Raw genomic sequence first — 22,949 nt, 5'->3', positions numbered from 1 at the left:
ACTTGAGTTTCACAAATTTTAACACAGAAACAATAAGTACTGTGAGTTGACTCCTGAAGACATTAGCATAATTTAACACATCTTTTTAAGATTTCAGAGTTAATGTCTGTGGTGGAAAGAGGAGGGTGACAGAACAGGAAAATATTTAAATTGTTTTTGAGAACTGAAAAACAGTCAACTCAAGTAAATTTTATAGATTTCTTTTCAAAAAATGCAAATTATAATGGTGACATCAACAGATTACGTATGTATTGCATAGCAAAGGCTATATTTTTAATTTTGTAATTGGCTTTGCTTAAGGTTTCCCTGTAGACAAGAGTCATCCAAACTTAAGAACTGGGGAAAAAAAAAAAAAAAAAGTCATCAATACGTTTAATGGGCTCCTCAGTAGAAGAGGGACATGGAACTACTGGAGCAAGTCCAGAGGAGGGCTACTAAGATGGTTAGAGGACTGAAGCACCTGTTGTACAAGGACAGGCTGAGAGAACTGGGCCTGTTCAGCCTGGAAAAGAGAAGACTGAAGGGAGACCTCACCAATGTGTATAAATATCTGAGAGGAATGTGTCAAGAGGATGGAGCTGGTCTCTTTTCAGTTGTGCCCAGCAACAGGACGAGAGGCAATGGGCACAAACTGAAGTACAGGAGGTTCCAGCTGAATATGAGAGGGCAATTCTTTACTGTGAGAGTGATAGCACTGGAACAGGTTGCCCAGAGAGGTTGTGGAGTCTCCTTATCTGGAGATACTCAAAACCAGCCTGGATGCCACCCTGCGCAATGTGCTCTAGGTGATCCTGCTCAGCAGGGGGTTTGGACTAGATGATCTTCAGAGGTTCCTTCCAACCTTGGCCATTCTGTGATTTTGTGAAACGAATTGTTTGATTTTTTTTTAAGGTATAGTTTCTCATCATGAGATTATAATATTCTAAAGGACATCTCTTGTGAATAAATTGTTTCCAAAAACAGTCTTATACTAAATAGACATTTGTGACTATTCAAGGGTAATGTAGCTTGAATGACCTTTCTGTGTTCCTTCTGTTGGGATAAAGGTATTAAAAAGTCTTGAAGTAAAAACAATAGAAAGAGTTATGCTCCCAGAGAAGTTGATACAAGCAGATGCAGACAAAAACAACAACTGAATGCTCAAGCTTGTAAGCCATGTTTCTGGTGTCTGAAGACCAATTTTCTCTCACCCTCAGGAATGCCCCAGATGAACATTCATGATTTCCTTTTTCTTTCTTTTGAGGGGGTATTTATTTATTTCCATCTGACAGCTGAAAGGAAATGCATAAGCATGGGCACCTAGTCAGTCAGCACACCTAGCTATTCATACAGATTTAGAGGATGATGGCAGAAGTAGGAGACAAATGACAGTAGTCTGAAGAGCTGTGGCTAGTATGATGGTAGAGTAAGAGGGACAGAAGTAATGATATTGAGGGAGATAGGATAGGACATCTCAGGACTTAATGCAACCCTTACCACAGTTGCTAACACCCATGAACTTCTTATTGAGAACACTGCAGAAGAAAAAGTGCCTGTACCTTGAGAAGCTTGAGAGGAATACTCATTTTTTTCATGCACTCTTTGGTGCTTGAATAAATATACTGATTTCCTTCAGCAAAGGATATATCTTATTCATGATGAGATCCATTTTCAGATGATTACATGGACATTCATTCACTGCATAAATGTGATCTTTCTCTCAACATGAAGCACATTTTATGCTTGCAGAATGTAGAGGGCTGCTCATCCTACTGTCACAATTCTTTTAGGTTCTCAGTCTTGTCACTTACTACACTGTGAGCTAATAAACTTCTCTGCAGATGCTTTTTAAATAAATTTATTTTCAGTATGGTCTTTTTAATTGTTAGGTCAAAAAAATCAAGCTTTCATGCCTGACTCATATTACAACATACTTTACTGGATGCGGTACTAGACCACGATTCAGAAGATAAATTCTTTCCTGGCATTGTCTCCCACCACTCGCTTCTTTTCTTTCTCTCTGTCTCAAATTCTGTAATCGTAAAATGAGCTGAAGTTTTTGTGAAGTGTAAGTTCTGCTTGGGAAAAGTGCTACATAAGTGCTAGGTAATATTATTACACAACATCCTAAAACTGTGTTGTTACAGTGGTATAATGGTGATTCTGATACCTCATTTTGAATTTGTTCCCAAAATTGTGTTAGATTTGTGTTCAACTTGATTTATTAATTATTTTATTTTTCTTTCCAAGATCCTATTCCTTCACAAAAAAAGGGATAATAACCCATTAACCCATGTGTTAAATATTTGAAGGAGCTCCAATTATAGCATACTGAACAAAGCTCTTTAGACAGCTCTCTCCCTTTTCATTGTCATCTTTTGTTTTCCGAAGGGTTATTTCTTCCTCCATAAAAATCTACAAATTAATTGTGTGGTGTATCTGTATTATATCTGTTATAGTTCTTTCATATGTGTAAAATCACTGTGAAAGAATGTGCCTTGCCTTAGAGACATTCACTGTGCAAAATTTGAAGGCGGCTACATGAAATAATCTTACTTTATTTAAACATTATCGCTTGGCCTGACTGAGAGATAAGATGCCAGATTTGTTTTGTCATACTGTAACAGTCAGGACTCCTCACTCCCACTTTCCAGATGGGCTAAACTTGTAGCAGTAAGAACCCTGGTGCGATGCACTCCAATAAGATGATGTAACTAATTAATCCTTACAAGGGTAGCACTTTGAATACAGTTGTCCTGGTTAATCACAGGACCTGCCTTCCATCCCTGCTTTTCTGGAGTCCTGTTTATGTGGGCGTCATTGTTAATTATGAAACTGAAAGACTTCTCTGCCATCAAGCTCAGGCAAGGAGGCACAAGGAGGGTGCATAGACTGACAGCTGTTCACTCAAGAAGTACAGTTCAAAATCAAAATGTTTGATTTACCTATCAAACAGTTATCTATTCTTTTCAAGACTTTTCAAGCATTTTGACTGTAATGACTGAATAATGAAAAGCCTTTTGCAGTGACTTTCTTATTTCAGTGTAAGTAACAATCCCATCTCGTTGGAGTGACCAATTTAAGAGTTAGTGAAATCAACCTTAGTATTTTGTTATATGATTAATGTTCTGTCATCCCAGTTTGGAAACCATTCCTTTCCACCTTCTCTCTTATTCTGTTCCTGTACTGGCATGCAATCTTTTAGCCAGTAAATAGAGTATTGTTAGACTGGGATGGGCCAGCCTGAGAAGAATGCTATCCTTAAAAAGGCATTAAGTTCTGCTCCCAGTCCTTTCCCTGGGAACAGTTCTTTTGTTAGCTTGGTTTTTTAACTATACTATTTTGCTATCTTAGTAACTATTTTATATTGGAAGAATATATTCTCTGTCCAAGAATGTTTTATCTACCAGCACAAAAGAATTGATCTTGATACACTGTTAGTCTTCTTTCTGATCCCAGAAAGATAAGGCTAAGATTTCCAGATGGAATTTTGTAATCTGCAGTTCTGGGATGAATTAAGCACTCACAACAGAGGTGTAACTGGATTGTATCACTGTCTTCCTATTATTCTTACAGATCAAAGTAGAACACAAATAGATACTTATATTCTAAAACATTCAAAACAGATGGCTGGTTTCTTTTTGTAGAGATTTGAGCTTTTCAGCAAAACAATTGCAAAGAGGCTATCATTCATATCTACCAAATCAGATTATTCCAGGTCTGTGTCTTATTTTCTTTTCTGATTTACAGCTCAATATGTTCTTCTACTCACAGCTTGTTCTTTGTAGCAAGTAAGAATTCTATACTCAAACATTTTTATTTGTTTCTGGCTGCTTCCAGGAGAGCGTTGTCACTTACAGACTTTTTTGATAGTCTGTACTATCTCCCAATTACTTAGTCATTTAGATTTCTTATAGCCTTCATCCACATGCCAGTGTGCAACCATGGAGGAAGCTTCTGCTCACTGTGAGTATGCTGTTGGTAGCATAAAGGAGAGTGAAGTTGAGCTCTGGCACTCATAGACGGGATAGAGACAGGAGTGGAGTAGCTGCAGCCAGCCGGGGTGTGCCAGTGCAGTTTGGAGAAAAGAAATGAGGGAGGATGAACAGCATTAGAGTAGAGAAAGAACCAAGCCCAAACCTGCTTTCCAATTTATTAACTATGAAAACAAGCTTGAGAGAAATATGACTAAAATAAAAACTGATAAGGGCATGTAGCCAACCTAGACGCTGTATTTTCCTGGCTGGTGAAGTTTGTAATTACTGACAGAGATGCCAGGTTCCAACTCATAGTAGTCTCACCACAGGCAATCCAACTACATCTGTTAATTTAATGCAACTTATAGAGAAGAATTTATATAGATATTTATATGTGTATATTTATATTTATTGATGGAAATTTGCATTTGAATGGAGAGCAAAGAATTCCACAAGGAAATCTTGATGACAGACAAACCAGGCAGACTGTGGCTTCATGTGGCTTTGCTTTGAAAGTGTCATGTAGCAGGTAGAGAGCTGAAACAACTGAATGAAGACTCAGTGTTAGAGAGGGACGAGACGAAGATTCGTATCGCCCATGAACAGGGAGGTTATAGTTCATCTGAACAGGAAGAGCACTGATTGTGTTCTCTGGTAGACTACTTAAGAAATGCCTTCTGTTTTCCATTAACAATGTATCAGACAGCAGGGAGACGAAAGAATGCAGTCCCTGATACATAAGCATTCACATGGACAGATTCTCCCAGTATATGTGATAAAATTTTCGGCTTTCAAACAAAAGCATTTTAGCTGCTGTTTCCTTTTATCTCTTGTAATAGGAAGAAGTAATAGACAAACTACAGCATAGCAAGGAATATATGTGCTTTCTTGTTCACTCTTAATAAGAGAATGAGTGCTAGAAAATTTTAACAGATTAAAAATACAAGCAGGTTGATGTTACATATTCTCAAGTTGCAATATTCTTGTGATGAAGGAATCTGAATAAAATGTGTTCTGTGAAATCAAAACTTTCACTTCCTTAATTGTATCTTCAGAAGTTTGATCAAGAGGATGCTTTTTTAAGTCCACGGTTTAATTGTACAAGCTGTGAGCACTTTGCTTGTTGAACCATTTTCATTGGCTACAGGAATACTTTTTTTTTTCTTGATGATATCCTAATTTTCAGTATCCCAAGTTTGACTACCCAGTTTCACAGCTTTCTGTAATCAATTTTATTATTGAAAATTTTCACCTGGTAACTATCAAAACTTATAGGAATGACACTCTCAAATTAAGTGGATATTGACATATTAAAAAGCAGTGGAAGATGTTAGATTCTCTGTAGACCTTACTCTGCTTTGTTCCACCTGTTTTTGGGAGAGTTAAGTTGCTGGGTTGATAGATTCCCAAGAGATTTTGAAAACAAAAGAAAACTTAGACAAATAAATACAACATTTGAGTTTGCATGTTCTGATCTCATCTTGCAATTAAGTCACAAATTTCTGTCCTTTGACTCAACTAGGAAAGAGACATATGGGCTGTTACAGAAGAAAGAGATGCCATGTGTGCATAGAGCAGTTAGTTATATTTAGTGGGTGAGGATTTCGGTGAATGCTCTTGCTTTTGAAAGCAAGGGACTGGTGAAACAGGTAAAATTCAAGCTGGAGTCGCCGTATGTAGAGAAACCTTTCAGCTCTGCTGAAGTACCCCCTTGCTGAACTTTAGTATTTCCCAATGTGCCAATTATAAGCTTCACACAGTCCTGCCAGTGTATTTCAGTTCTGATCTCTAGTAGTCCCTGCTATTCCGCACATGGTTCCCCACAAAATTTTGCTTCACAGCCCATGTAAGCAAAAGTTGCCAGTGTTATGAAAAAGCACTTCTGGATTTGTTATGTAGAAAAATATTTTCGAAATATTTTTTCAGTGCTTTAGGAATCCTACCAACCCACTTCAATTATTTGATTCACCTACATTATGGCAAAAAAGATTTTACTTAAATGAGAGAACAAAAATCTACTTTCCCTGTTTTGTGCTTTTTCTATTCTTCTGGTCTGGACTTTTCCCAAGATGAAGAGGGTGAACTCTGGAAATCATTAATCCATGGGATTTGTTCATGGTGTATAAAAATTTCAGAAAGAATTTGCTTTATAAAAATGACTTCCTAATTGATTCTGTCAGAAATGAACTGAGTAAGACAGCTCTGTCAAAATAGCCAGAATCTCTTTCACCTCCTCACGCATGTTGTTTTGTTTTGTTTTATGAGGAGAAAATGATGAAGGTTAGATTTAAATCCATTTTTGTCTCTAAAACAAATCTAAAGAAAACTGAGCCTGTCCTTGAGCCTTTGTATTGTGGTCTCTTGAAGAAACCAAGTATCTCTGCACAGCAGTGAACTGAGCTGAACTGAACTGAGGTCAGGCAGAGTCTTTTTGAGAACTTTCTTCTGTTTCCATTTAAAATAATGAAGGGAAGACATCAGTGATAAATTGTTCTGAATTTGGGAAAGCTTTGCACTTTCTGAGCCAAATTCATGCCTCATAAAACTCCACTGCATTCAATGGTTGCACGATGATCATAGTTGAACCCTTGCATTTGTTGCCAAACAAACACAAATGGTTTGAGCAGAGAAAAGGCATAATTCAATTTGCCATGCAAATACTTCCAGACTGTATCATTCTGTTTCTTAGTTTATTTCCATATCTTACAATACGAGAAATTTTGCTATATTGGCAAAATTTTCTTTTATGATGATATCTGTAACAAAACCCAGATACAGGAGACTTTTTTTTCTTTAGGCATCTGAGGGCCCACTATGATCTGTTCCATCTTTTGTTGGCTTTTTCAGGTCCTCCTTGGAATAATTTCTTTTTAACAAATCAAGTCTCTATTTACTGAGACTTCAAGCCCATCTTCTGTGTAACGGTAGTTTGAGAAGTACATGTAAGTTTTGTTGGGCAGTGTCTGTAAGCAACAAAGGCTAAAAACTGGAGCTGAAAATAATTTGCTGTGCTTGCATGATAAATGTGCTAGATACGAGATAAAGGGCTACCCGATTTAACTTGATTCTTTTCAAAGCCTATTTGCTATATCCAGTCTGAAGTTTTTAAGGTGTCATCGTTGTCATTGGTTTTGTGCCTTTGCAGAATCTACAAAGTACAGTCAAGGTCCACAGACCAGGCTAGCAAGCTAGAGCATTACTCAAACCGGTTAATTCCTTGGAAACTTCCTGATTCCTTCCATGCACACTTCTTTCAAACACTTTTGCAAATCTAGTTATATTTTGATCTCACTTTATTTACTTTGACCCTGAGATTATTTATCAGTTCCATTTTATTTTCTTCATTTTCTTCTTGGTATAGCTGTTCTTCAGAGATTCTCTCAAATATGTATGGGTAAGTGGAGAAAAGTTTACTGAATTATTTGGTTGCAAAATGAAGACCACATATCTACATTACTCTGCCTTGTTGCATTCTGTAGTGAATACAAATGCATGCAACATTACGTTGCAAGCAGCATAGGCAAGCTAATGACAGCAGTCATGCCAATGCCAAGTGTATGCATGGTACTCTGTATTAGCACTGCTGTGTCAAGATGTTACTTTCTTCTTTTTGTTTGCCCAGAGGATTCAGAGGTATGTTTCTGTAAGAAAAAGGATTACGGCTGTTGATCCATATGCATGATTCTGAGGGGTAAGGAGATTCTGTAAGCAACTAACTTTTTTCTAGATCAACAGATGCAAATGGAAAAACAGACTGGACACATAAAAGACTTCCTTCCACTCCAAATGGGGAGCTGCAGATTTATTGCAAAGTAGAAATTTAAAACATATTCTCTGAAGTTAACTAACTAAAGTTAATTAGTTAGTTCTGGCAAAGAAAAGTGGTTGCTTCCTTTGGAGAAGAAGGGAATTCTAGCAGGGAGAAAGGTGACTGGGTCATTAGTCCTTTTGCCTGGAGAACCAGTAATTTAAAGCTGGTGGTTGTGGTGGCTGAGTCCTATTACATGTTGATTAAAACCATACTTTACTCTGCAGACATTTACGGATAGTCAATATCGCATTTGTCTCAGTTCGACACTGCTGCACTTATACCACCCATTCACTGGCTTTCTTTCTCATATAACTACCTACGTGTTTTTGCATATTTACATTAGACACTGTTCAGACAAACTTTTAGACACAACAGTCTCTGTATCTAAGGTGTATTCATCTTTCACAATAAGCGTGACTAAACATTTAGATAAGTCTTTCCAGCCAGATTCGGTTACTAGTACCTTTTCTTATCTATGCAATGCATATATGAATTTAAATGCAGGCTTTTATCATAAAATCTTTTAAATACAGTTGCCTATATTTAAGCTGACCATTGTACAGCAACAGCAGAACTACAGTTGAAGAAGCAGTATTAATTTTATTCTAAAGCGTATTTTTGTCATAATGGCTTGCAGAGCTACAAATAGACTCCTATTTGTCATGCTCAAAGGTTTTTTTGTGTGTGTGAAATCTCAGAAAAGACTGGGCATGTTGTTTCCAAGTTGGATTTGTTTGGAAACACCTTCCCAAATGTCTGTTTCTGTTGGTAGAAGAGATGCTTTGGTTTTGTATCAGAGATTTGTTAAGGCATTTTGTGTCTCCACTTCAGCATTGTAGTGACTGCTTTTTTTAGTGAAATGAACTTTCACACATAGCTGGCTATTTGCAATATTCAGAACTAGGTGGTACATTAAGCAGACTTCATTCCATGCTTTGATGAGGATGGTCCAAACGTATCAGTGCGACTAATGAAGATTGGCTGCTTCAGAAGAGATTCCTGGGCTTGGCCTGTCTCCCCGTTGTTTTCTTAGAAAGCTCTACAGCTCTGAGCTGAACATGGGAGCATGATGTGGTTTATGCGTCCAGTACTGCCCTGCCTTTCCACTTAGCAAGTGCTCTTACACCCTCTTGAGATAAGACAGTGGCAGCTCTGCTGCGTGGGAAGCACGGTGCCTTTTGCTAAGTGTCTAGTTCAAAGTAGATACGGCAGGAACGCAAATAGAAGGGCATTTCCTACTTGACTGGCAGGGTTTAATGGATCCCAAGTGAGAGAAATGATTGCTCTGTGAACAGCTTTGGGAGCGCTGCTAGTTAAGAACTTTCACACGCCTCATTTGGCCTATCTCCAGAAAGGGAGAAATGTGCTGCTCAAGGTAAGGGGGAAGGGTACAGAAAGAACATCCCCAAGCAATCAAATTCAACTCTTATATTAAAGTCTTCCATCACTACTTGCCAGATAGCTCTGCTTTCTCTTTATCACAAAGAACAGTCAGGAAGGTTGGCAAGTCCAGGTCTTTACAGAGTGGAATTTGCACATCGGATGGATATTTGATAGAATGTGTTATCTGTAAGAGAATACAAGGCACCTACTGTGTTGATTGGTCAGCTTTATTAGACATTGACGACTTATTTTCCACATTTTAATGAAACAGTATTTTTTCAGGGTATGATCTCCCATCATTCTCCCCCCTGCGGAGAAACGGTATAGTAAGGAAAGACATCAGTTAAATTAGAAATGTCACAGGGTTTTTTTTTTTACACCTGTATAGGCAGTGCACTTTCAGATCATAATCCACATGATCCACATTATAAGAAACTGAGATGGGTAATGTAAATTCACCAAGCAACCAAAGCTGATGGGTGCAATTGGTTAAAGAACATTGTACTTGGTGATGGAAGTGAAGTGTGACTGTGCTGATGTTACTAAAATATCCCTTCCTACTGCCCTCTACAAGAGAACAGTATTCTGCCCTGCAGCAGTTTGCAGTCTTGATACACCAAACCATATTTTTATACGTGTTCATATCTGTAAACAGATGTTGCCCCGAGGCCACACATAGTGGTAAGGTTTATAACAGGGCATGCGAGCTTACTCTCTTTGCAGGTTTCTTGTCTGTCCCTTCAGCCTGGCTGCTGCTGGCTTGTCTTCGCTGCCGCCACCCTGATGTTCTGCTGTCGGCTGTCAAGCGCAGCTGGCTCTCTGTGGGACAAGGAGTTTGACATTAGTTAGCTGCTTAGCCAATGCTCTCAGATCCTCTCACTCTACAGAAATTAATCCATGTAGAACAGTGTTAGAAACAAAATAAGTGAGCCCTGACAGCCTTATTAAAAGGGCTCGAAGCCAGGGTCTTTGTTGAAAGTGGTGCCAGCACCCTGTTTCTGTTGACTCAGAGATTATCTCACTCCTTATTCATTAGTGGGGTCAGAGGTGTCCTACTGAAAAGATATCCCAAGCCTGTTAGCAGAGAGCAGGTGCAGCCTCTGCCTGGGAACACAAAGACAAGTTGCCAGCACTGTAGCAAGGCTTTCCAACTCTTGTAGCTGGTGCGCATCAGTGCTTATAGCTTCAACACCTCATTTTATGGAGTGGAGGCACAGTGCCTGGTTCTTCTTTAATTTTTGATCAGCTGCAAACCTTAGAGTCAAAGCTTTGTATACTGCACTTTTGAATATATGCCCATGAATACCTAGAACAATATGAAATAGTTTGGGTGGGGATATAGTGAGGGTTCCCACATATGTATTTATCCATTTGAACTCTATTTTTTAGTAAAGCAAATGAAAAATGGCTCTTCTGATAATTTTTGTGGGAACTGGATGATGCCAGGGCTTGCAATGAGCATTCAGATTAGGTAATGTATAATGAAATAAAATAGTACTTATTAGAGTTCTTTGATTTTATGTTTTTAGTCTGTTGTGTAGAATCTGGCTTGCAATAGTAATTGAAAGTCATCACCTTTTCAAAACTAATAGAAGACTTTCTGTTTAAGATACATCTCTCCATTTTCTACCATAGAGAGATGTTCATCTTTGAAACCAGCAACTTGACATCATTGGAAATTTCACTCTTTGGAACATGTTTAATGCATACTTATGTAATAGTGAAATGGTTATTTTTAAAATGAGGGAGAATCTCAATTGCACTTGCTTTTACTGTTGACAGGCACCTTTAATCCAAAAAAATATATTTTCTTTAAAGAAGGGAGTGGAAATAGCTGACTGAGTGCTGCTGGATAATCAATAGACTTAATCCATTTAATTCATACTGTTTCATTTTTCTCCCCATATCATCATTATTTCATATATCAATAAGATGGCTGTCATCTTTCTCTGCTCCTGATGTCCTTCATCTCTTTCTGCCTCAGTGCTGGATGGTTATGCGACTATATGATAGGAATACTGTGGGGAGGGAGAGTGTTCAGGTTTCTTTCAGTATAAAGCTGAACAAGTATGTAACCTTGCCCTTGATCTTTTCCTTCATCATTGCTTGTGTCTCAGACAGTTCTTGACTTCTTCTGTTCTCTTATTTCAGACAATTCAGCCCCTCTTAGAACTCGATCAGAATCGCAGCAAGTTGAAGTTATACATTGGACATCTGACAGCCCTCTGCCATGACCGTGACCCCCTGATTCTGCGTGGACTCACCCCACCTGCTTCCTACCACCTGGATGATGACCGGACAGCTTGGGAGAAAGAGCTGCAGAATATGTCCCAGGAGCAGGTGAGTTTGTCATCTGAAGATCTGAACAAAAGCCTGAAATGTTGGTGTAGGTCTTAGTGATGCACCACATCAAAACGTGAAATCATTCCTTAAGTCATGAAAACAGGTAGCAAAGACCCACTGTTCGGTTGGAGGAAGGAGCCAATGCTTTTTGAAATTGCCTTTAATATTTATTGTGGAATTTTATTTGCCTTTTTTCCCTGTTTGAGGACATATATTTACACACAAGGGAAATCTAACCCACTAACACAAGATACCACTTTTGCCATGTTTTACCTGTTAACAGATTTTCGCTGTACTTTATAACTTAACATAGTGATAGGGATCTTAAATCTTTTTTAGAGGACATTAATCATTTATATTTTAATTGGCACATTTTTATGAGTCACACACTTTACGTAAATATAACCAGTGTTACCATCTGCAGTAGTATGTTCTATCAATACTTTTTTGTATTACCACCTTGCCCAGATACCTGAATTGAGATTTGGACCCATTGTGCTAAGTGCAACACACCCATGCACATGTGAACACACACACATACATACACATAGAGTGATTTCAGAAATCCAACACTGTATTTCCAGAAGTTTTGGAATACTGAACTGAAAGGGTTTAATAACAGCTTCTCTGATGAAGTCTCTACAAAGACTGTCAATCTAGCTATAATTCAGCTGCAGAAATAATCTTCCTTTCTCCCAACTCTAGTGATGTCTTGCCTTCCTTAATCCCTTCACTGGCAGTTTTTATCTCTTGTTTTCATACTATAATCCATCATTCTCCACAACCCTTTTTTCTCATTCCTTCCTATTTCAACACTTTAATTTTTAATTTTACTCCTATATTACAAACACATTAGTTAAATGAATATAAGAAGTTTGTACCAGAAATAGATGTGACTAATTTTATCCTTTTGACCCTGACTTTGGATTATAATGCCAATTCTTTTACTAAATTATTCACTTCCATGTATATGTATGTGTGTATATATATATACATACACCACACCCAGTATGTAGATGAAACAGTGCAAGGCCAATGTAATTAAAAGGGGATTTGCAGGTCAGTGAACACTATCTTGAGTCTAACCTGAATACTTCAGCTCTGGTTTTCTTCTTCTGTGATGTTTAAGCATGTTTCCTTCAATTCAAGGCTGAATTTTTGTTCAAAAGTTTGAGACAGCAGCTCGGAAACTAAATTACAGGAAGCCAACAGGAGCACATCTAACAGTTCAGAAAGAAGAGCAGACCTCTAGAGATAAATATGCCTGTAACAGGACCTAGATGGTACAAGACAGTTGGTCTCTGTCTTTCTACCTGTCTTCATACATTTCCTTGATTCAACATGTGCTGTGTGCCTCACTCAATATCTACATTTGTCTCTATAGGCTTGGCACATTCCTTTTTCCAACAGACCCTGCTATCCCCTATGCACCAAGTCAGCATTTTTTTGTCTCTGGGATTTTGTACTCACTGATCCAGGATTAAAAGGTTTTCAGTATAATGCATGCCATCCTCATATATTAAAGAGGTACAGCTTCTACATTATAGATCAAAACATGAGGCACATGATTTTGAATCACCATGTCTTTCAGATTGAGATGAATCAATGAATGTAAAACTGGTATGGGAGGCCATCTCTGACAACAAAAAATAAAGGCTGTATGTGGGCAAAGTTTGGATACACCTGAAATTGGCTAGTCTGCTATCTGTTACAGTCTTTGAATATAAGACCTGTGTGGCTAGGTGATGTCTTCTATTAGGTCTGTTAGGAATTAGACTCAATGATCCTTGTGGGTCTCTTCTAACTTGGGACATTCTGTGATTCTATAATCAAGAGGCATAGGTGAAGAAAATGGAAAAGGTTTTCTTTGGCAAGTCCTTCTGAATAAACAGTCTACCCAAAACAGTTACCTGTTTTTTTCCAGTTCTGTGTACTGGTCTAATAAAAGGTTATTTGAACTGTGCCAGTCTACTAGCAACATTTATGGGTTACCCAGTGAAGAAAGCATTCAAATGTAAATTGTGAGAAAAGAAATTATCTAAGTTGTCTTTAGATTTTTCTGTCCTCTCCCATTATTGCCTTAATTGTGCATTACTATCCCCCCAGTTGTTTAAAGTTACTATTCCATTTGTGATTGCCATATATCATTAATATTTGCTAAAATAAAATGTAGCAGTCTCTTCTGCTTTCCCATGCTCACTTAGATTGCATTTAACAAGCTTCAATTGGAAAATACAAACTAATGATACATTTCAATTTGCAAACCACATTTTTCATTTATCTTCTGTGGAGCCTTTCTGTTTCTAACTGCAGAATTTCCTTTGTGTTTAAAGTATTCCCATGGGAGGGAGGGGTAATTTCTCCAGATTTGCAGAAGCCCACGACAGAATACCCGTTTTGCATCTTTGGAATTTTAATGAGTTTTGTAAATGACTTCAAATCCAGTGCATTAAATTCTCTCCTGTCCCTTCTAATATGATCTGTAGATAATGCTTCACAAGCTTCAGTGGGAAAAAATTAATCCTCTTGAACGTTAAGAAGTGTTACCATAGTTAGGGAGGATACATTTAACTGAAAACCAATGACACTTAAGAGTGATGCCAATGTATCCACTTCTCACCAATTAGATTATATAGTAGTTTGTGTTTTTTTTTTTCTTTTTTAACAAATAGCTGAGAATTCATTTTCATGCTGTTGCTTTTAGAGCTGTGATCTCCCAGTCCAGCAACTATTATTGGTGAAAGTTGGTCCTGCTGTGTTTCAATAGTCAATACTCTTTAGATTGATGAGTTTCGTAGTCAATACTGTTTAGATTTTTCATACCTGCTGGGCAGATCTGGGTACAAATAGTAGGAGTTTTCTGTGGCTTCTTTTGGTAGGTAAAACCAGTGTATGAAGTAGATGGAAGATTTTCACTCTTCTAGCACATATGCAGTGACCCACGGAAACTAATGTACAAGTCATTGTTGGAAAAGCATCTGCCAGCATCAACACCGTAGTTCAAAGGGGATTACGTTGCCACATAAATAATTTTGTGGATTCTCAAAGTTTGATTGATAATTGGTACCTTTCATGTATAATAGTTTCTTTATGATACCATTGAGTTCAACTGTATTCCTTAGTGACTTCAATTGATTTTAATCAAAATCTGGGACCAGAATGCTATATAATTGTTTGAATTAACTTTGTTGGCATTTTTTCAAAGACATTTTCTAAAGCTGCATTACTGTAGTAAAATTTTGGTGCACTTTTAATGAAGTCCTGAAGGCAGTATTTTACGAGTATATGGTATCTCAAAAACTAATCTAAACTGGGTATACGAGACTAAGTTGTGGGCAGTAGGGAATCTACGGTGCTTCGAACCATGTCGTTAAGTTATTCATGTGGTGGAAAATATTACTCTGAGTCAGTTCTGACCCAATATACCCAAACATTTTAGCCAGCACTGTTGCTGGAACTGTCCTCCTTCGACTAGTTCATGTCCTGTTCAACTTTTCTTATTAAAAAATTGGAGTTACCAGAAAGAAGGATGAATGTTCCAAATCTTGACACTGAGAAATAAAAATTCCATTCATTCATTATAAATAATTGCATTATGCTAGCAATTTCTATTAAATATAATATTTTCTTTCACTTTGCCCTAAACATATCATTATGTTAATATTCTTGGGCTCTGTAGAACTTCAACTACGTTTCACATTTCAGTGGGTTGCCTTGAAGTGAGGGATTTTGTTCCTATATGAAAGGAAATGACATTAAGAACGTAATGATATGTTCCACATTTTTATTTATAGTTCAGTTTTTGTTTTTTTTCTTATCTTTACAAAAGGGGAGAATGGAAAAGAAACAGGAACTTGCTGAAAACCATCATTTAAATAAGTTGGGGCTGTGCTGCACTGTGGCTGGAAGGCAGCAGTGTGAGAAACTAAAAAGACAAATTAATACAGCAACCAGATAGACGACAGTATTTATTCCGCCAGTAGCTTAACCAATATAAAAAATGTTTCTCATCACTTCAAATCCAGCTGAAGGTCATTCTGAGGGGGAAAAAATATATATATATCAGAAAAGTCTGATTAAAATAATTTTCTTAGCCCTGCAAGTAGTAGGGGGTGGCATTTGCTCCCTAGCTCCCTGCCATCAGTGGCTCTTCCCAGCCATGTCTGACATATCCAGGCTTCATCCTGGCTATTCCTGCCCACCCCCAGGCACCACTTTTTCTGTACAATAGACCTCTTCCTGTTTCTCCAGAGGTGTTTCCAGCACCATTTGTATTGTCACCTGGGCATCAACAGCAGCCTGTAGGAGCTGGGCAGGCTTACTTCCATGAGATACTCTCTCAGGGGACACCTGCAATGGAAGGCAGTCTCACACCACTACTGGTCCAGCGTTGTACCATAGCTTCGGCCATGAGCTGAGAGAGGGAAGCACTTTTGAAAAACTTCATTGTCGTAGAAGAGCCCTTGTAGTAAAGCAACATTATCTCCTCTCCCCGTGTACAAACTTCAGCCAAAGCACAGACTGTCTAGGGATTCCTGGTTACTAATCCTCTCCTGAGAAACTGGGAATTTCTCTTCTTGGCTGCTCAAAATAGAGGAAGGAAAAAGATAATAATGTGACTTCACTGTATCAGTGAAAACCTGCTGCATCAGCTAACTAGTCGTGGCTTAGTTCCAAGGAGCAGCATAATTTACATCGTACGTGACTCACATTTCACTCTCATCAGAGTTAATGTTAAGCTTTTTGTACAGAAGGACACCAGACTGCATATACATGGCTTTAAAAATCAGTTTTAAAATGGCATATATGCCTGCTGAATTTTTCAAGTATTAAACACACATTTTGTTATACAAACAATATCCTAAGTGGGATAAACTTAACTCTGAATTACAAACAGCTATTCTATAAACTTCCTGTATACTTCTTTGTTCAGAGTCATCTCGTGTTCCTACTTCTGTATCATCTATGAGAAATTACTTATTTAGTTTCTGTAAAGAAATTACTGTGTGGTTTTGCATTGAGTAATTCCAAGTTAGTACATTACTTCAGAGTTTATCCTGTGTTCCTTCTTGGACTGCTCTTCCATTAGCTTGTTATCTCCCCCACCTGATTTATGTCATTTATTTTTAATTTGTAATCCTATGGGAATGCATAATGTATGTTAAAGTTAAACAGCCCACTTCTGGTCTCTGTTAGAAATTAGAAGTAATAATTGCAACAATTTATATACTGCTTTAAGTGCAAATGCATTTGCTGAGGTTAGCTGGGAAAATAATGGATACGGGATCTCTCTAAAATTATTACATTATGTAGCATCGTGAGCTTTTATAGTAAATTAATGTTTTGGGTGAGGATAAGAACTTGGAATCAGTGTCATAATTCTTAAATACTGATCGAAGTTACAAACACTATCCATAAGTTGATTCTGATATAACAGTGTCCGTTTTTATTTGTGCATGGAATTAGTATAATTAATGTTAATTGAGATATATACTGTCAGTCAATAACTCTAATTATTCATACTTTGGAGAGAGATCTAAAGAGAAAAGCATTGCTTTCAGGATAAGGTCAAGTGTTCGGTGGGACAAGTGCCTAAAATGTTGTGTGGTCTCAATTCAAGCAGTTCCTGCAAGCAGATGGAGTGACAACCTCTGAGCTATTACTGCATTTGTTTAAAGACAACTCACCTCTCCATGTGTTTTGTTATTAGTAACAGGTTCCGCTACTCCGTGCCTCTCTCAGATGCTGTGGTCCTCAAGGAGTTTTTCTGCAGCCTCCGCTGGCATGAGACATCGCTAGGGGGTTGTGGTTTGCTTGCGTAGAGGGACAGCTGGGGAGGTCTGCGGGGTGTCCTTCATGCGTGAAGGTAACCACACGCAGGAGCAGCTGCATCCTTGTGTTGCTTGTTGGCCTCACTGGGTTGTACAAAAACAAAATATTCCACAGAATTTTCTTTCTTGGAATATCTGTCAGAAATTTCCGAGCTAACAGGATTCTCCATCACTTCTTAATAAACAAAAGTCCTGAACTTCCTCTTAAAGAGAAATACGTAATGTGAAACAAGTAGGAAGAGCTCAAGCTCTGATCCTAAAATAAATGGATGCATGTAACTTAATTTCATTTAACAACCTGCTGCTTTGTCCTCTCCTCTGTTTTTAGCACTCGGGAGGTACAAAGCAAAAAAAAAAAAAAAAAACAACAACAAAAACTGGACCCTAAGCCTTCTTAGCTTTTTAAAGTTTTAAGCAAGGACTTAAAAGAGTTTTCTTTCAGATTTGTCTTGTAGATAGGTGAGTTTCCCTGTCATGTGATTGCTGCTATCAGTCACTGCCTTTAATAAACCCACAGAGTCCCCATGGAGCCCTGCAGCCCCATTCACCAGCAGAGGAGGGAAGGGGTGAGGTGTAGGTACAGAATGAAGCGGGGATTACAGACTAATCGCAGTGCCTAGTCATCTTGCTGCACAAGAGCAAGCTGACATATAAGGTAATGTTTAACAACCGAAACCAGGGGAAGTTGCTGCCTAACTGCTTTTCAACGGTCCCAGTAAGATGCCAAACTGTGAGTCGCTATAGATGAGGGCAGTGGGGTTCACCTGTACCAGGTACGTGCAGTACAGCGGCGCCTTGCCCTCACTGGTAGCCCTGTGACACAGGCATGCACTACTCTTTGTTACCTGCAAGGACAGGATTCACAGGCAAACTTCTCCAGCCAAATGCAAAATATAACATACAAATACTTATTTAATTCCTTCTTCCCATTTCTTTTGAAATTTCCTAAACTACCAAAGAAATAATATTTCTGCTATTTGCAAAGCTTGGTGATGCTCAGAAATGCAGGATAAATCACATGTACAAAGTTTGTCAAATATATGCTTTGGTATCCCTCAACAAATTCTTAAGGGTGTTCTTTCTCAAAATAGGTGGTGAAATCTATTCAGCTGTGTTTAGATATATTTAAAGCATATTTTTAAAGTTTAGACATTACTCTAAAAAGGCAAGCCAGAATGTTTACCTCGAAATCTCATTTTAATTTTTAAATGATTTTTAAATATTTTGATAAAAGATAAAACATTTCCAGATAGAGAAAAAAAAAATTATATATGTTTGAAAAAAAATGTTTGGCAGACTGGGAGTTCTATATTCCTAACCCATTCTTTGGTCCATTTTATAAGTCTAATAAAGTTGAGAAATAAAGGGAAGTATATAATCAGCTCTCATTACTCCAAACATATGTATTTAGACTGATGTGTCTGGAAAGATGCAAAGATGATGTTTGCCCCAGGTACACTGTAGTTTAACTGATTTTCAGACAAAGCAAAGGCTAAGATAAATCAGTTGAGTTTCTTTTTGTTGCTTACTTCTGTTATTTTAAGCTCTAACACTATTTTTCAGAGTAGCCATAGTCTGATACAAAAGCACCTGAACTTTGGGGAAAATGTGATTACAGATCCCAACATTGTAGCCTTGTAGAAGCCCTGCACTTAATTTGCCTTTGTGCTTCTCTCTACAAGCAATTCCTTTCCTACTTTCAGCTTTACTGTCCATAGGCAGAATTCATCCGCATGCGATACATTGTTTTTTTTTTATTTGCCTTTTTTTCATCACCGTTTGTGCAGAATTACTGAGAGGAGAATAATGCATTCCAGAGGGAATATCCTCCATATGAATAAATATAGCAGGTTCTTAGCTTAATGTTGCCTTGCATACATAATAGGGCAAGCAAAGGCCACTGAGGCTCTGCAGAGCAGCACCGTGGTTCACCTAGTACACGGGTAAAACCATGGCATCATATTGCAAAACTATGAACTTATTTTCCCTCTGAATGACAATTAATCTTTAAATAACTTCCGGAGAAGTACAAATGCAAGGTAATTTCATGGTGAATATATTTGTTTATTTATTTTCACTAATGGAGTTTAACTATAAATGGCAAAGTATCATGACTTGCTCTAAACCCAGGAAGGCAGCAGTGGTGAAAAGTGTCTGAATCTGTTGCAGGTTATCTGCAAGCTTACATCCCCCTGAGACACAGAATGTCCCTTCTGTTCTTCTGTCCCTAGATAAAGCATAAATGCTATGAAGCACTTTGGGAGTCCTTGCTATCCCTTTCTTTCCAGGTCGCCTATTTTTACTTATCATCAACCGGGAAAGTATATCTGACCTTCTCTTTTTATGTCATTTCTATGAGGCAGGTGTATGAGTCTTATCATATCCTGAGCTGAAAATACCAACTGAAAAAGACTGTTAACACTTCTTTATTTTCATAGAAAAATGGCATGGCACTCTTTATGTTTGCATTCACAACAAGAAAACCTAGGTAACCAGGAGAAGAGCTGATAGTAATAATTTTAAAGAAATTCTCTAAATTTTGGACTGCCAAACATCTAGGTGAATCAAGTTATACCACGGATGTTCCCCATTAAGAAGCTTGTCTGAATGAGGAGTGACGTATGCTGGTCACAGCTGTTTCTGAGAGGAATGATGTAAACAGAGATGACATAGATGATACAGAAATGCTGTACCAGCCACACAGTCAATTAAGATGACTTTGTTTAAGTAGAAATCTCATTATTAAACCTAGATGTTCTGAAGCTAGCAAACTTGATGCAAGGCTATCATTGCTATTTATTTCAAAGATGTTGCATCACAGACATCTGCGAGACAGCTGCACAGACTTTCTGTCTATGCTGATTTACAGAGTATTATTGCTTGCCTTCAGCATTCAGAGCAGTCTCCTCTTGATGGCCCAAAACTTACTTTTTGAGAAAGTTTTCTTCATCTATTTTCTTCATCTGGTTAAGTTTGCTACTTTTGTTTGATTGCATTTGATTTATTTCAGCCTTGGTGGGGGCTTATGCTGTTGGGCTTCTCTTGATTTTGTAAGAAATATTCGTATTATACATACATCCACATAAATGAATTATGCAGCAAGAAACTGAGAAGTCACCGACTTTGCTGTGCTGCTTGGCTGAGGACAACAGCCAACAGCATTCCCCCTTGCCCACCAACCTCCTTTCACTTCTGAAGGTTAATCCCACCGAGGTACTTTTAAGTTCTGTTGATGTTGTACATTTTTTTGTCCTTTCTTGGGGTTTCACGTGGAAGATTTGGCTGGCGTACCTGGAGGACAGATCTCTGCTCAGAAGGTGGTGGTGGAGCATGGCCCATGGGGAGCCCGGGCTGTGCTTTCCCTGCTAACACTGCCCTCTCCTGGTCCTCTTCTGGTGACTCGAGAGCCCAGAACAGGCTCCTGCAAGGGGATGGATAAAGAAAAGGAGAATGACATCATTTGCTTCTTCTCCCATTGCCTTCTGTCTCCCCTAGCCTCCATGACCTTCCACCCTTCCGATGAATGACACTGAAATCTTCGCTTTGGCCCCAGAAGCCAAGGAAGCCGTGCCTCAGAGTCCTGTACTGAAACCAGTCCCATGAATTTCCCAGCAGTAGGTGGTTTGCAGGCTGCTGTTTCTGGGCCCACGTGAGCTGCTGGCATCTCACTAGGCTGAGCAACCAGCAACTCGGGACATAGCTCCTCAGACCGCATCTCCTGGCTTCTTACGTGCAGCGCCAGCTCTTTCAATCCTGCTTGCTGAATGGACCTCCCCTAGGCTTAGCCACCCATTGCAGGTTTCCGACTAACAACTCTGCCAGGCTGCTGGAACTAGGCTAATCGCAGAACCGCAGCGTGCCGTTCCTGAGCCGTGCTGGGTTCCTGCTGGATTCCCTCCCCGCTCCCCCGAGAGCCCTCACGGAGCCCCGCGTGCTCCCCTCCCGCTCGTTTCCCCCCTTCCCCGGCTCATGTCATTCTGTGGAGCAGGATCGGGTTGCTTTTGCCTTGTGATTCTTGGCATCAGCCCCTCTCAGATTCATATAGCTGTGCTGTGAGTACGGCAGCCAGTAGGAACAAGGCACATAAGAGCACATTAAACTAACATTCAGCACGCAAAACCCAAATAATTTACTATATGCTACCCTGCCTAGTAAAGGGAGTAGTAGAGCTGGCCTGCCCTTTTAATTTCCTTTCTCTCACTTTTGTCTATAGAAGTGTATGCCATAGCTTCCCTAAAAAGCATTTGTATTTATTTTGTAGTCATTCTTAGGCTGTTTGGTTATACGCAGTATTTCTTGCAGTAACAGCATAGCAATCTTACACTTTCCTTGATACCACCTCTAAGCAGAGACACGCTGTCCTATCTGAACAGAATTTTAGCTGTAGAAATAAAACCTTTCCCCCTGCATTGTGCTCTTACTGGGGTAAACTGATCTGTTGTCCTACCATCTGACCATTGTTCCTCATTAAAACCTACAGCAATCAGTGTTACAGAAGTACAAAATATGCTGGTGAGCAGGTATCCCTTCACGGATGAGAAATTCCAGTGTGACATTCTTTCAGTGTCACATATGAACACCGTAGAGTTCCAATAAAAATATTAATAACTTAAGAATAAGAAGTGTTATGGGGCTGAAGGGTGGTAATATAAACTCAAAAATATTTAAAGGAAGGTTCAAAACCAGATAAGGTAATCACTACGGCTGCTGAAAATGACAAAGACGTTTAAATGCAACAGCTTGCAATGAACTTCAGAAGCCAATCTAAGTATAGGTACCTGCTACAAATATACTTGTCTTATGTTTATGGAGAATGAATTAGAAGAAATAATACCACTAATAAAACAGAGCAGGTTTTTTGCTGTATGGTATATGACAAAGCTGTATGCTTGAAAGCTTATCCAATCTATTTAATGATATCGTCTGGGCTAGTAAGAGATGCTGCATCTCCTTGCTCCGTTAGACCCTCAGACCATTGTGACTACAGTAATCCCTTAATGCTTGCACAAATTACAGCCTTGCTTGGGATTCTTCTGCACAGTTCACAGGCCAGCATGGGCTTTATCAATTGCTGGTCAGATAAACAGGTTACTGAAGGCAGATGTTTCCTGCTCTTTGCTAAGGCTGCGGGCCCCTAATTCTGGCAGGGCCATTAGATTCAGAGCTAAAAACTATGTTCACATAAACTCCAGTGTGTTGTGTGGTGTGGTTTGTAACACCATTTGTTGGACAAACAGTTTGTAGATGATACAAAAAGCACATAAGATAAAGTTTTGAAGTTTCACGTCTCATTCTGAGCCAACTACTCTGAACAAAGAGTAATCCAATAGGAAGTTTATAGTCAGTAAACAACAAATGTGTATGCTCCACCACAGTTCTGTATGGTACCCTTATGACTGAGTGAGGAAGCACCATATCTGAAAGTGATTATTTCCACAGACAAATTAGAATTCTGGTTGTCGCTGAGTGCACTTCGTACAGTTATGTAACATTTCTGTTGATGTCATATAGGAAGTAATTCCTAAGTAATTGCATCCTGTTATTCATGAATAAAAGTCAAACTATTTAATACACTAGCAAAATAGTATATTTTTTTTTCTGGAACACAGTTGCTTTCAGGAAAAA

At 38.6% G+C, this 22,949-nt stretch overlaps 1 protein-coding gene across 8 annotated transcripts in view; it reads left to right on the top strand.

The window, feature by feature from the left end:
* The window catches only part of ERC1 (ELKS/RAB6-interacting/CAST family member 1), a 302,116-nt gene that overhangs the window by 271,764 nt on the left and 7,403 nt on the right, over positions 1-22,949 (top strand). For all 8 annotated transcript variants that reach the window (XM_084302886.1, XM_084302887.1, XM_084302892.1 and 5 more), the window contains one exon: positions 11,302-11,490. In XM_084302886.1, the coding sequence (XP_084159012.1) occupies positions 11,302-11,490 (189 nt within the window). The remainder of the gene's footprint in view (positions 1-11,301; positions 11,491-22,949) is intronic.

Source organism: Netta rufina (assembly GCF_964035555.1).
Source record: "Netta rufina genome assembly, chromosome: 1".
Taxonomy (NCBI): Eukaryota; Metazoa; Chordata; class Aves; order Anseriformes; family Anatidae; genus Netta; species Netta rufina.
Note: the sequence above shows the minus strand (reverse complement) of the source record. Positions and strands in the feature narration are given on the sequence as shown.